General features: G+C 36.4%; 1 protein-coding gene and 1 pseudogene across 1 annotated transcript; one reads left to right on the plus strand and one right to left on the minus strand.

Annotated features, from left to right (window-relative positions):
- Positions 1 to 462: 462 nt before the first annotated feature.
- On the minus strand, positions 463 to 6969 carry LOC134265229 (uncharacterized; annotated as a pseudogene).
- A 1727-nt stretch (positions 6970 to 8696) lies between these two features.
- On the plus strand, positions 8697 to 11321 carry LOC134265222 (uncharacterized). The gene is made up of 2 exons (XM_062747473.1): positions 8697 to 10320; positions 11087 to 11321. Exon 1 carries the CDS (start codon positions 8847 to 8849, stop codon positions 9570 to 9572), a length of 726 nt encoding a protein of 241 aa, XP_062603457.1. The 5' UTR covers positions 8697 to 8846; the 3' UTR covers positions 9573 to 10320; positions 11087 to 11321.
- The last annotated feature ends 5117 nt before the right edge of the window (positions 11322 to 16438 follow it).

The following is a 16438-nucleotide window of genomic DNA, read 5'->3' on the forward strand; positions in this document are numbered from 1 at the left end:
ACCAATTTGCAGATGTACATCAAGCACCATCTACATGTAAGCTTATTCTAACATCTTCTAATGCTCTTTGAAAACCAGTTTTCTCTAAATAGGTACCTTTCTTCTCCGTTTCTCTTTTGTCTATCCTTTCCATTACATTTTATTGGTTTCGTCCGTGGATATCAGCCTTGATAGCCCAGTTGGTAGAGCACCTGACTGTAGGGGTCCTGGGTTCAAATCCTGGTCCAGTCATACATTTTCAACCTTCCTGTTACAGATTTGGTGCTGTGTCGTGCCTGGAACTGACAGTTGAGAGGCCTAGCAGTGATGAGCCTGGTTGGGGTCTTTGGAGGCCAATGACCGTTAAGGAGGGAGGAATGTGGCAGTCAGCCGGGTTAGAGCTTAATTGGTAGAGCACCTGACTGAAGATCCAGGGGTCCCGGGTTCGATTCCCGGTCTAGCCAAACATTTTCTTCTTTCCTGTTACACAACGATTTTCTTGGTGTTGATCTCCGTCATGGTATTTGTACAATACTGAGCATGGTACCAAGGGCTATCCATGCGACCGTCTCCTAAGAGATATATTTCTATGAAGTTCTGTTTCTGTGGCTAGAATTGGATTTTGTTACCAAACTGAAATGTTGAACTAGAGGTACTCTCATGAAAGAACCCACAATATAATTATGTATCATTATTGCAACGTCCATTTTTGCTATATATTGGAAACCCCTTATATCTGTCCAATCAGAGAATATATAAGACGTGCTCAATGGCATTGTAGTGTTGATTTTAAGAAAGTATTTACGAAAAAAAAACAAAACAGACGAGTGCTTCCTAATGTAAAGGATGTATTAAAATACAGGATGACACACAGACACTGTAGAGCGTCTGCTCTAGAGTCGCTAAGTAAGGAGTTGATTCTTACGTCGCGGGTTCGAGTCTTATTGTGGGACGTGGAGACCGGTACCTTACATGATACCGTATAAATTTTACCTGAGGTCCCGTGTCGCAGTAGGTGCTGGTGCAAGTGATGGCGTCTCCATATGAATGATAAATTACACAAGATAAAACACACCCTTTAAGTCTGGCTTAATGGTGGCTTATAGGTCCTTAATATGATGGTTTAATGGATGTCTTTATGTCACCATTAAGCAACTTTAAGTAACATTTACACCACCATTAAGTTACCGTTAAGCCATCTCAAAGTCCTTAATGGATGCTTAATGGTGGTTTACAGGTCCTTCATGGTAGCTTTTAGACCACCATTAAGCTACCATTAAGGAACACTTACAGGTGCTTAATGTCCAAAGTCCATTTAGCTACCATTAAGCCACCATAAGCAGTCGATAATACTGTTTTTATGGGTGAAAAATTATTTTGCTAGTGATTTTTCATTAAAATTATAAATGTAGAGTTAACACATATCTTTATTTGTTAAAAATAATGAAAAAGAACGGAATTCAAAATTTAAAAAAAAAAAAAGGATTGCTACAAACCGGGCGCGAACCCATGACATTTCGAGTACATGGCAGTCACCTTAACCGTTATGCTATCTTAAATTTAACTGAAAATATTAAAACTTTATTTTTTACAAAATTTGTTTGGACTTGTAATTTTTTCCCCAAAGTTTTGAATCTGATTTATTAGTCAAAATATAAACAATTATATTTATGGATCTTTTTAAAAGGCTTATATCACAATAATATTTCTAAATCTTTAAGTTCGGCTTTTAGATTGATGTAATGAATTCTTCGCTCTGTTATTCGAAGATTTATACATGTAGCACTAAAGCATGATTGAAATTAAATTAATTACCGGTATAGATAAAACGCAAAAATCAATCATCGAAAAAGAAAGACAAAAAACAGATTCTACTATTTTTAAATATGCTGTGGATATTGACGGTTTTTGTGTCTACAATTTAGTGACAATCCTCGCGAAAGAGTTACCTGGTAACGTTTACAAAAACTTGACATAAAGTGTATATCTGATCCTTACAGTCTGAGTCCTTCTCTGTAACTTTCACTCACCATCACACTGATCTCATCACTTGTTTTCATTTGATTTCCCACATTCTCAAAGATGTCCATCACATCTCTCCTCATTGCCACCAGTTGTGAGGTACCAACTTTACGACACAGTCCCACAAACACCGACTCTGATATGCCTTGTATGGCTCTAGTACTGAGAATGATTAAAGTGGAATTTATATTCTTATATAATTAATGTTTCAATTTTGTAAATTTGTAATATAATTATCATAATTGATAAGCTTAATAAAATATTATGTTTTCATCAAAAAGAAATGTTGACAGTGTATATTTTCTCTTAATTAAAAAAAAGAAGAAATTTTACATTCATAAGTGTATATCATAAAATCAAAAGCCTGACGGCCTGAGAGGCGCATAGTGAGGGTATACAACTCTCTTTTTTTCTTAGAAAAATTCAACATAAATGTAAAGGAATGAAAAACACCAGGGATAAGGATAAAAATAATTAACTAAGGTTTCTTTCAAGTTCAAGAAATTAAGCCATGGCATTTTTAGCTAGTCGATTAGGAGAGGGAAAGCAAACATTTTTTTAAAAGAAAGATATATGCTATATCAATTATGATTCATTTATATTTATTTAATTCATAATTGATTTTAATCATTTATATTTATTTAATTCATAATTGATTTTAAGCATATTTTATTTTTTTTATACGTAAACAATAGTTATAAACATGAAATGTTCATTTATGTATAATACGGGACTAAATATAAACAATCGGGCGTGTTATACGATTTACTATGAACCCGTGAATGGCGGCGATTCCCTTCAATATTTTCGATAATGTGTTTGGCTATGGAACCTTTGCGGTAAGGATCGAACTTTTTAAAAGTCAATGTTTATGAGGAATTAGTAACACTGTAAATTGAAATTTACAGTAATTGCAGTTTTTATTAGTCAGTCATCACATTTAACGGACATTTCTTATGCGCAATGGTCATCATTTGGACAAACCTTGATCTACACTACCTGAGGATGCTTCCACTTGAGTTTCATCTTTCCTGGTCCAATGGTTCTGGAGATGAAGATCAAAACAAGAGGCTCATGCGCCACATCGCTCACCTGAGCACCGTAGGTAGGAAAAAAATCAGTTTATTATTGAAAATTTAAACCCCAAAGTGGTCGCAGCCAATCCTCAAAGGGGAGGGGACATGGTTTGAACAAACTTGAATCTACACTAAGGATGCTTGAATATTTCTTTGACTATCTGTGGCTTTATTACCCTTTACATTTGAACTTACATTGTGGCCCCGCCCTACCCCCAGGGGTCATGACTTGAACAAACTTGAATCTACACTACCTGAGAATGCTTTTATATGAATATGTCTGATCATGGCTTTGCAATTCTTGAAAGGAAATTTTTTAAAGAATATTTCTACATATTTCTGTGTAAAACGTGGATTCCATGTTATGACCCTGTCTGCCCACAGGGGTCATGATTTGAACAAAGTTGAATCTGCACTACCTGAGGATGCTTCCTCAGAAATATGACTAATCATGGCTTTGCTACTCTGCAAAAAAAGATTTTTGAAACATTTCCCGACGTATTTTTATGTAATAATATGATCAATTATGGCTGTTCTTGAGAAGATTTCTTAAAAGATTTTCTATATATCTCTATGTATAACTTTGGTCGGCCATTTTGGCCCCGCCCTGGACCCGGGGGTCATGATTGGAACAAAATGGAATCTACACTACCTGAGGATGCTTCCATATAAATAGGATCAATTATGGCTTTGCTATTCTTGAAAAGAAGATTTTTAAAAAGTTTTCCCATATATTTCTATGTAAAACTTTGGTCGGTCTTTGTGGCCCTGCCCTACCCCCGGGGGTCATGATTTGAACAAATTTGAATCTACACTACCTGAGAATGCTTCTATATAAATTATGGCTTTGCTATTCTGGAGAAGAAGATTATCAAAGAATTTTCCTATGTATGTTTATGTAAATCTTTGGTCGACCATTTTGGGCCCGCCCTACCCCCGGGGGTCATGATTTGAACAAACTTGAATCTTCAGTACCATATGAGTTTCATTTTTCCTAGCACATTGATTTTGGAGAAGAATGTGTTAAAGATTTTGCCTATATATTCCTCTGTAAACTTTGATCAGCTATTGTGGCCCCGACCTACCTCCGGGGGTCATGATTTGAATAAACTTAAATCTACACTTTCTGAGGATGCTTATTCATGAGTTTCATCTTTCTTGGCCCAATGGTTCTGGAAAAGATTTTTTTTAAATGCCATTTTTTTTCATTAAATCATAGCACCTTGGAAGAGGGCATGGCCGTACATTTGAACAAACTTAAATCCTCTTCTCCCAAGGATACTTTGTGGCAAGTTTGGTTGAAATTAGCCTAATGCTTCTTGACAAGAAAGTGAAAATGTCAAAAGTTTAGTACAATAACAGATATCGGACAAATTTTGATCAGATAAGCTCACTTGAGCCTTGGCTCAGGTGAGCTTAAAATATTTTCGATGGTCCACGAATGTTTCTAAAAAAATGATAAGCTGATTATAGGTCAAAAGCAAACATGAAACCTCCGATTTTAAGCATTTTCTTTGCTGTCAAAGCATCTTTGCATCTTAACCTAAATTTGTGTAAATTGGAATACGGTAAATATGCCTACAATCAAGTGCTAACCTTGGCTTACCGCTTTTACTTTAAGCCACAGTCAAAGGATATACAACTCATAGGCGTAGTCACCGGGGGGGGGGGGGGCAGCGGGGGCACAAGCCCCCCGACTTTCAGATCTGGGCGGGGGGCAAGAGTATGTCTGTGCCCCCACTTTTTAATGAAGAACAAAATCACAGCTATGTTGAAATAATATTAAACCTCATTTTATTGCAATTTTTTTTTAATTTTCAACAACTGAGTAAGCATTTCTCTTCAAGTAATAGTTGTATAGTAATGTAATTTAGTAATTAAATCTGTCAAGACCTCTTGTGTTCGCCAGTTTGTTCTGTTTCACTCAGTCTCTGTTATCTAACAAAATTAAATGAGAATCACAAGCTACCCTTGTGTTGACATCTGAAAGTAATTATTTGCTGTATTCCATTTCTTGTATAACACATATTCACAAAGTAAATTTTGTCAAACCTCCGGATTTTTAATTATTTAAATTTGTTGATTCATTAGCACTCTTTTATTTTTACATATACTGTAGATCACTTAATTTTGGCGACACCTTATTTTCGCGAGATAGACATAGACTCTTTGTAAGCGAGACAAAATTTTCACGATTGTGGTCATTGCTCTATATAATCTTAAGGAATTCTTTTACACGCGAGAATGAAATTTTCGCGAGCATACCGTCTAGCGTAATTACGCGAAAATAAAGTTATCGCAAATAAAAATTGATTTGCAGTTTGTACTATAGAATTCTAGTCAATCCAAATCTCATCAAAATAAGTAATTTCTACAAGATAGCTGCAGTATTGGAGATTCTGATTTCGGTATACCTGCGATGAATGTCAATCAACTTTAAAAATACTATTTGAAATCTTCTCATTTAGCTTAGACAGGGGTTTGATATCACTTTGGCTAGCTGATTTAAGGGGGCATGAGGGACGCACACCCTTAAAATTTTTAAAGTATAATATGATTAATATTATTAATACCATACTTTGATACATATCTAACCAATGCCACAATTTTTGTTTCTGTTTTTTTTTTACTATTAAATTACACGAAAACTCAGGAGCTTCCAGGGGCTTCGCCTCCTAGGCCCCACCATTCAAAGTGTGATATGACTAATATTATTTCATGCCACACTCCCGTTTTACATATCCTGTATTCGCCCATAGATATTACATGTTGTACATCTTAATATTTCTTTATTTAACACACAAGGCTTTGGAATTGGGGGTTGGAGGATTATACTACAGAAAACTTAGATACTATATGCTGGTGCCCCCTCATTAAAACCGTCTGATGTTCTTTTTTTTTTGCTTGTTAACGAATTTCTGGAGTTGCCCCCCCCCCCCCCCACTTTAAAGTTTGTGACTACGCCTCTGCAACTGTAGGTTTTTGGGACACGTCGTGGAACGCACACCTATTCTACCAAATTTTTGATATCCTCTGTGACGAAATCTTTATCTCTCGCTAACCTTTTGTTGCTTAATTCAATGAGTTGTGCTTGGAATTTTTTTACATGACTTCATAACATCTAAGACTGTTTACCTATTCCAATTTTCTCCCACTCATCATAGTGTGATCTTCAGCGACGAACTGGAGATTTTTTTATATCAAAAAATGTGCAAAGTATGAAATAGATAACAATAATTAGTGAATTTAGTTTTACACTTATTATATTTGACGTCATCTGTCTTAATGCAATCCCGTCTCCAGTGCCCCCCCCCTTCCCCCCAGTCAAAACATCTGCCGGGTTTTCCACTGCCTGTTGACATCTCGTCAGTCTCCATGCGATTGACAGTTGCCGATTTCTTTTGATAAGGCTCGAATCTAGGTCTCTTCCTCCCTCTCTGCCGTCATCTACGATCTGTACATCTTTTTTTTTTTACATCGTCTGCTATCGGATTGGCTTAATATTCTTGAACCACTCATCAACCAAGCTGCGACGATCTGAAAACTTAATGACTTTTTGACGATTCTTAACCAACTCTATACCTTCATTGATACTACTGTTTGGGGACTCGACTGCGTCGTCGCTGTTCAAATGCTACCTGGCCTCCTTCAGTTTGGTGAGAACTTTCGCTTCATGCTTATTTTGATTCTCATTTTTCTTCTTTACGGAAAACATAATTTTCCTTTAAATTAACTTCAATTTTTGCCGATCGGGATGTTGAAATTTGTTAGAAAATCGTCAAACGACTGTCAACAATATCTTTTAGAATGTCTAACAATTCTGTCTCTTTACGCGAAACACCTCGATCACCTTCTTGAGAGAAATTGCACCCTGTTTCTGCCTGGCGTCCATGACCATAAACACAACTTGCTTGGGAAGGCGTGCGCTTGAAAGTGAACTCTTAGGCCAGCATTTTTTTTATTTTTAGGTTTACAAACCCGCTGCTCAAGTTTTTGAATTTTCAGAATAAGAATAAAAAAAATAAAATTGAGAAAAATGGATTTTTTTTTCTTTCCGATGTCAAATTTGTGACGGGATCGAGATTCTCAATTTACGAACTCGTGTTTCTGGTTTATAATGAGAATGGCGCGCGTAAATCACAGTGCGTAGAAATCCACCATGGCTTGGTTCAGCGTGAAATATGTCAATGGAAGCGATGTTCAGAAAGTTTTTGCATGTTCTGAGGCTAACCAACAAGCGGGCGACTTTGTTGTGCATTGGTATGTTGGCGAGATGTCGAAATTATTAAAAATAGAGGGTTTCAAATTTGACCCCGATGATACAAATCCCAGACAGGGAGAAAGCGATGCATGTACCAAAGGAAATGCCCATGGACACTGTTGCAGCATTTGGTGTTCGATATATAATTGTGTACTATGAAAACAACGCTAGTGCAGCCCCTGCGTCTGTTCAACGCAACGCATTCGATGTCCTTCGTAATGTAAACAAAACATACGACTGGCTCCCCCCACCAAAGTAAGTTGTAATGAAATAATGACCCCGTAAAAGTTGATAAAAGTTTTTATAGATGAAGTATTCAAGAAATTTTTTTACCTTTGGAAAATGATTCTGAACTTTTTATCCCCTTTTTGAATATTTGTTTACAAATTACAGAAGAACACCCTCAAACTGTAAGGACAAGCTGTTTAATGATGTACTACAGAAATGTGAGGAGAAGTTCAAAGTTGCATTTCGTAGACAACAACAAGATGTTGGATCAAAGATAATAAACACTTTGGTAGAGACTCTTTGGTTCATCGACCCATACCTAGAAAAAATGAAAGAAAGATCCTGTAATATACCAGAAGACCTGTACTTTTGTGGATACAGAGATTCGAAAAAAAAGTCATAAAAATATGTTGGTATACAGGTATACGATTGCTATTTGTCAGAATTTAAGTAAAGAAAAAAAAACATAAAAACATCTTGAAGCTGTCCTTTAATGAAATTTTAATTTCAATTTTTCAAGTTTTAAAAATTAAATAACAAACACTGAATTGATTTTGCAGATAAAAGAGCCAGAACTGAAGGCCTGTCTAGCTACCTTAGCGGAAATATTGATGTATCCATGGTGGACAAACCCTAGATTTCAATTGTTTAATAAATGTGTAAATGATCTGTAAGAGGCTTTGGAAAAATACCATAAATTTCTTGTAAATCAGCAGGAGCGAACAAAACAGAACCATGCATCCCCTGTACCTGTGAGATCCTTAAATGACAATTGGTCCTTGAAGTCTATTGAGGGTCAGTCTCGTAAGTCATTGTGATTTGTCACAAAGTCAAACTTTTCAAATATATCAAAGCCAAAATAATGAGTATGTCATTAAAGAAATTTCAACACATTGAAGTAGAGATAAATAGGATTTTCTGATCTATAAAATAATAAAATTCATCTGACAATATTTCAATTTCTCACAAAAAAATTAAAATCTATCATTTTAGGTAACCAAGGTCAGAGTGTACCAAGTGATTATAAATCCCTTATTTCAAGACTTGAAACCTTAGATACATATGAAGTAGTCCCATTAGAAAATTTTGAACCCAGTGAGATGAGTGATAGGCGCAGATGGAGAACAAATTTAGAAAGTATTTTACCTTTTCCCGTTTCGTTGTTTTCAATCAGCTTTGGGAACTATATTGGAAATTCTCTTTTTATATGGAAAATACCATGTGCAAGTGAAAGAAGTGCTGAAAAAGAACTTGAAGTAGTGACTCACATTAAAGAGAAAATGCTTTTGTTTTCTACCAGAGCAATGAGGAAAGAGTTTTTTGAGAAATATCCTAATATGAAACCATATGAATTGAGAAATATGTTCTTCAAGCTAACAAATTTTGAATACTGTTCAGAAAATAAATCCAGTGCAGATGTTGATGAACGATTCATGAAATTTATTTTATCTAGTGATGATGAAGACTTGATAGTTGCTCTTAGGAAAAACAATGGCCGTCCTTGTGACCCAAATCTACAACCATTTTGGAATGAACTTGCCAAGCTGCTAGAGGAGGTCTCGGTAGTGGACGATCGCCGCCAGCATTCAACGTCCTATCTGCCATTTGCAATCTCCATTGATGATTTAAGAGAACAAGTGAAAACTAGACTTTCTCCAGGTGATCCGACTCCTTCAAATTCTTGGATCCGACTGAATTTCATGCCATCTAACCCAATGGCTAAGACTGCAGAAAACTACACTGGCAGATTCAATGTCAAATATGCTGTGCAACAACGATTACCGCGTGCACAACATGAAGATGCACAGTATGCCTTACATCAGTTCTATATGCTGAAAGACATGGCCGTTAAGTACAGGGAATTTGCGTACATGCAGTGTCTTGATGATAAAGCAATCATACCCATAGGTGAACCTTTCCGACCTGTTTCTACTGGTGTAAGAGCACATCATCAAGGACTGACAGTTAGCAATAGCAGAGGCTTGCTTTGTCTTGACCATGACTAAAGCATTGCTGGGATGGTACCTTCGGTGTGCTTTCAAGTATCCATTCCTGAAAATTCCAGAGACTCCTTTCATTCAGGAACCTTACATATTACACTTAAGGACAAAGTATTCCAGAGCTCCACTCCATTTAGGCATGCAATGGAAACCATCAAGATTTTGCGGGAGTTTCACAGTCAGGATGATATAAATTTGGATAAGCCGATACTTTTCCGTTACACAGACGGTGGTCCTGACCATAGGACAACATTTCGCTCAGTTCAAGTCGCTGCTCTGCTGGAATTCATTAGTTTGGATTTAGACTTGCTCATTTGTGTTAGAACAGCCCCAAACCAAAGCTACAATAATCCTGCAGAGAGGATGATGTCCATCTTAAACATAGCATTACAGAATACCGCCCTTTGTCGTACTGCCATGTCTGATGGAAAAGAGCTTCAAGCAAGCGATTAAGATCACTATCTAGCATAAGAAGATATGCAGAAAAAAAATCCAGATTTCAAAAGTGACTATATAGATTTCATTCAGGAGCCTATCAACATTATTTCTGAAAGGTTCAAGAAACTTTAAACTTAAAGGAGAGCCTGCTCATGTACACAATGCAGCAACAGATGGTGAAATCAAAGATCTGCTTGAAATTATTCATGCACTTGACCAAGACTACAAAACAGAAGCGATTGCGAACTTTGAAAGATCAAAAGTGGTTCATGCATTCATGAAGGCACATGCAAGATTTCGTAAGTATTCCTTTCAGGTATAGTGATATGCCTTGTAATTTTGCATGTTTTATCACATATAATGGTTTGTGTAGTATTAGTTCATTTGCCTTTTCCTAAAGTAATAAGCTAATATCCTAATCATTTCATGTTTGTGGAGCTCAGATATGCACTAAATGAAGCTTGATAAAAGAAACATTTAATACTACTAAGTCAAGTATTTGATTAAACACTTTTTTCATGCTTTTTATACTCAGCTAGTATACTAACTGTCTTATTACACATATATTCTCCTTTTATCTGCCTACTAACATGATATGGCTATATCTAGGACCCTCAATATTAATTTTCAGCTGAAGAAGTGTAAAGATGATTGTTGCTCATATTGCACAATTAACCCACCTAGACTTCCCCATGATGTGTTTGAACAGCTTTCTTTCTTACCTGACCCAGTGTTGGGAAGTAATGACAGATTCAAGCCATTTACTGAAGTTTATGGCACTGAGACATCTGATTCAGATAGACCCTCTTTAAAAAAAAACCCTGAACTTACAGAGAGAGACAAAAAATTCAAGAGCATGCTTGTTGCTGGTTTGTTACTTGTTTAATTAAAGAAAATCATTTTTAAGTGGTGGCTATCAACAAAGTTAAAACTTCTATTTAGTAAATTTTAAATAGTAAAATCTTGTTCAATCTGACATTAAAAAAATGTTCCAACAATTTTGATAATTTACCATTTTCATTGTTCGTGAAATTCCTTTAAGGTTTTTTAAAATGTTATATTAAATATTGCTCTATTTTTAGCCAAAGTTCGAAACTATGTCTTGTGCCATGACTGTGGAAAGCGCCGAGTTGTCTATTCTGCAGCAAAACTAACCAAGGAGCAAGAGAATGCTGTAACACGTGTAAAGGAAGAGCTGCTTTACTCTTGTGGGAACCCACTTTTTCCAGGAGGAAGATTTCAAGATGTGATAATTGTAAAAGAGGGGTTAAACTGTCTGAGTCCCATGGAAACAACATACTATTCTGGTAATCCTTTTAATTGATGCATTTTAATAATAAAAATTTTGAAAATACTAAGTCTGCAATTCTAAAGCCTAAAAAAAGAAGATAATGAGTTTCATAATAATTCCAGTATGACTGATGATGAACATATCTTTATCAAATTAGTTTGTTATTTGTAACAGGAACAGTCCAGTTTTTGAATCAGTGTGTTTCCATTGCGGGAAAGACGAGGATTTGGCGGACAACGATGAAATAAATAACTTAAAATCTAAATTTCTAGTGCGGCCTATTTGTAATGGTTGTTTGACACGTGGCAAGGAACCTGTCACAAGAGCTTCAAAAAAAAAAAACAAAAAAATGAAATTTATGTACATGCGAAAATAAAGTCGATATAAATCACAAAAAATAGAATTTTATTTTCTTTTTATTTCCTCCTCCTACGGGACTTTATAATTCTTTGGTTCGTAAACCTAAAAATAAAAAAATGCTGGCCTTACTTACCACTCGGAAATATGATCGAACACGTTTTCTCAATTTCGACAATTTTACCACAGTAACACCACACTTTCAATAATTTTTCGCTATACTTCGTAACGCGAAAAAATGTAATTACGAATTGTACCTAAGTGCATGGGACTTCTGGTTTCACCAGTGACAAAACTAGGCAGCATTACATTTTTTAAATAGTCACTGTTGTATTATGTTATTGTATAAGGACCGGTCTCCATGTCCCACAGTGGGATTTGAACGTGCGACATAAAGATCGACTCTAGAGCAGACACCCCCCACCCCGGTTCCCGCGCCTATGTACTCGGATTGACGAATACATGTACTGTGATAATTACAGAATTATTTTTGACGTTTTCCTGGGAAAGCGCAATATAAAGGAGTGTGTATTTAGATACACTTTAGTGCGGGTATTACTGTCTCATGACAGCATATAGTTATTTTTATAACGGGTAGCCCTACTGTCATACTGGCCAGTCATCGTCACGGTTTGTAACATCGTAATTACACAAGTAAATACTAAGGTGTCAATCTATATATTTTCACCTATTTTTTTTTACCGTAATTCAGTGGAAGAATTTAAGCTGTTGAAGCCTCCATCCGAATGATTCTTTCTTATACAAGTAGAAGCTAGTAGGCTATTAAGTGAGATGTGCTTAGAAGATCTAGAACTATTACTTTTTAAATTTTTGGAATACAATACATATTTCTCAGAATTTCGAAACATGGGCCAATTTTTAATTTTTTGAAACATAAAAGAAAACAATTTTTTTTGCTCGCTTTGCAAAGAAAAAAAACCCATTAAAAATGATTGTACTTCTATAATGAATTCTGTGGAGACATTTTAATCATGTTAATTTGTGTGGTTCAATGGATCAAGAAAAAAATTACTTGTTCTGTTCATGAGTGTGTAACTTTGTAGATTTTAACTCATTAATAATGTAGATTCAATCAATCAATATAACAAAAATTAATGTTCATAGAGATGTAAATTCATGGGGGTATAGAATGACTCGTGAGTAGTATAAGGCGTCTAGATGGCGAGGTCAACTGAGTGCACTTTTTATGCAAATGAGGTTCAAAAATGGGTCAACTGAGTGGAGTGCTAACCCTAACCCCTAGCCCCCTAACTAACCCTAACCCTAACCCTAACCCTAACCCCCTAACCCTAACCCTAACCCTAAACCCTAACCCTAACCCTAACCCTACCCCTAACCCTAATCCTTAACCCTAACTCCCTAACCCTAACCCCTTAGCCCTAATCCCTTAGCCCTAACCCTAACTAGCCCTAACCCTAACCCTAACCCTAACCCTAACCCCCTAGCCCTAACCCCCTAACCCTAACCCCCTACCCCTAACCCTATCCCCTTAAAAATACGGAGTGTGTTTTACACTATACGTAGGTACTACGTTTTTTTTTTTTTTTTTTTTTGCTGACTATACAGGTAAAAAATGCGCCGTGTGCAAAAAAACATTGCAAGAATGTGATTATGACGTCACGCATTCACAGTCTAGACAGTCCTATAACCGGTTTGAACTGGTTTTACTGAAAGACAAGAACCACCTGGATTTTTTTACTGAAAACAAAACACAAACAAGACAGATTGTGATTTTCAATTTTTATTCACAATGAAAAAATACAAAAATGATTTTAATTTCCACTGTATCGGCATAAGGGACATTTCTGGTAGGACGTCTCAAAGAGTTTCTTCACACATTCCTCACAACACGGATATTGCCGACATTGTTCGCATTTCCATTTTCCTTGAGTCTTTTCCTGGTAGCACATCATACATTCTTTCAACGGTCTGTTCCTAGTCATTTTCATCCATCGGGGAGGCGGTATGTTCTCAATTCCTTTCTTGTGTATGAAGTATTTCAGGCACCAGCTACAACCGCAATCTTCTAAAGAAGGCTCATCATCCACATACCAGTGTGGAAATGGCATTTCACAATGCTGACAAATCCTGTACGTTCTCTGATGCCATCCCGGATAGTTATACACTGTCAATGTTTTATAATTCCTCGTATTCTGATCACAGTAATGACAAACATATTTTTCTACATCAAACCAATAGATCAATCTCCACGTGAAATACATGATGGGTACAATGAGTGCAGGGTACTCCCAGCTCGGCTTTATATACCTGGTGTGAGCCGTGTGCACCTTTTTTACCTGGGCTTTATATACCTGTTACATCCTCTGTAAAGGACCGTGTGCCAAAACTTAGGGGCCGTGTGCACTTTTAACCTGCGTTTTCTATACCTGTTGCATCACCTGTAAGGGGTTCGTGTGCATCAATACGTTTTACCTACGTGGGCTATAAAAAATGAGAATAAAAAATAATAATAATATTTTTTTTTTTACTGTGATAATACATAGATGCAATGGAAAGAAAAAAAAGTATGTATTCAATACCTTGGAAATTTCACACAGGGTTAAGAAAAAATCGTTCTTTTTTTTTAAAATACCAAAACCTCAATCAAATCTACGAATTACTAGACCCCACCCCCTTGGATGCAATGAATATCATATACAAAATACTATTTCGGAGGAGAATTCGACAGTTAGAAGCATTGTTAGTTTTTAACAAATAAAACAAAATAAAAAAAATCTTGTAATACTACATCACTGTTATGTTTATTGTATGACGTCATGGATACACTCGGGTTCGGCCTTTCCCCCCTTCAATTTTGCTTTCTCACTGTGATGGGCGTGTTTACCAAATGGGGTGATTTTCTTTTAGCCAATCACATTTGATCACATGATTGGTTTTTCCATGTTTCGCACGCGATTCCAGTATCGTCTGCTATTGTAAATAAATACAGCCCAGAAGACAATTTTTGTTCGAAGAAGGGGGGGGGGGTGTTTTTAAACCAAATCTTTCAGTACTTTTTTAACAAACTGACTACATGAATTGTATTAACAAGCCCTGTTGGGTTTCAATATATACATTTCAATTTCAAGTAAAAAAGTATGGAGCTAGTGTCAAAAGGGGAAGGGCGGACCTTTTGCAACCTTTTAGACCTTTCCAAAGAACGGAAAAATAAACTCAATTTCACCATTCATATCCATCCTGCCCTCCCCCTTACACATACACAAATGTACCACATAAAACTATAACTTCATTATATGTAAAGATGCTACATTTTTAACAAGCACAGAAATGTTCAAATGTGAACTTTACGTGTTAGAGGTGTTTATCCGAGCTTACCGGAAAGGTCTGCTCTAATCGTAATCTTAGGAATTAAAAAAAAATCGTTCTCTTTAAACATGGTTCGTCTAGATATCAAATATTTGCACCCTCCCTTTCCAGGTATAACTTTTTTTTTACTATAGAAATGTTTATTGAAACCTCCACAATTTGTTAATTAAAGTAGTAAGTAAGTGTAAAAAAAAGTATTGAAAGATAGTGGAGTGGGAAATGATTCCCCCTCCCGAATCATATACATGTATTTTTTTTCGCTTAACCCCCCCCCCCACACACAAACTTTCAAATTCAATTCTATGTCACTGCTACGTCAGCAATTTTCATGAATGAATGATTTGGAGATAATTATAACGAGCAGTATTCAATATCAAAGTCCATAAAACAATACAAACAGGAGCAGAGCAAACACGGACCTCCAACATAGAAGGTGGGATCAGGTGCCATGGTGGAGTGACCATCCCGTGCTGACCGGTCACACCCGCCATGTGCTCCTTGTCATGATCAGGAAATAACGGGAAAATCCGTCGTCAATTCAGTGTATGAATAATGAACTATCAATTAGTATGAAAAACGTCAGTCAGCATTTGACTCAATGATAAATTGTATTTGCTGACAAGGTCATTGTATCGACCATAGAACTTACGAAATGGTGTCTTAAACAAGACCGCTGATATTCTTGTTTCATCAACTTGCTTGTCAATAAGAAAAGAGGCTGAACATGACTAATTCAACTTAATTTTGATAATACGGGATTGTATGTTTTTAAAATATATTGTTTAAGACAAAATTTGTGTATTTTAAGTGATTTAATCTAAACTAATATATTCCGTTCCGTTCCGTTTTCCGTTCCGCGTTTTAGCAACACCCCCCCAACAGGCCATCATGTGCAGCTTATGTCTCGCGAGGGGAGCCTAAAATTTTGTTCACGATGTCTTCAACGAGCATCTTGCCTACTCTGTGCTGCCCGTATCGTCGAGCAAAACCTGCCCCTGCCCCCCGTGCGGAACCGGGTACGTGTCCCCGTTCCTCTCTCCAGGAGAGCAGAGTTTAACCCTCCTGATGACAGTTCTTCTTCGGATGATGATGAGCCTTCCATGGGCCAGATGCTCCATGAACTCTTGGCTGCCTAGGGAGCCACATGGAGCCACCTTGATACCAAAATTATAAAACAAAAAAAAAAAAAAAAAACAAAAACATCGAAAAATACAAAAAAGTGTTTTCTACCAACGGCTCTTTTAAGAGCCACCAAATCTTTAGAAAAGATGCCTACTTAAACAGTCGAAAAACGAAACGTTCTGTGTATGTCCCTTTGAAAAAAAAAGATTTTCTTTTTTTTTCAAAATAACAGTAAAGAAACGATTGTATTTAGAAAAAAAAGAGGATCTTTTTTTTTTATATGCAGTCAAAGAAAAAACGAAACGTTTGTGTGTGT

This window comes from Saccostrea cucullata, unplaced genomic scaffold, assembly GCF_032062105.1.
Source record: "Saccostrea cucullata isolate Sc308-1 unplaced genomic scaffold, CSIRO_AGI_Scuc_v1 ctg1381, whole genome shotgun sequence".
NCBI classification, from domain to species: Eukaryota; Metazoa; Mollusca; class Bivalvia; order Ostreida; family Ostreidae; genus Saccostrea; species Saccostrea cuccullata.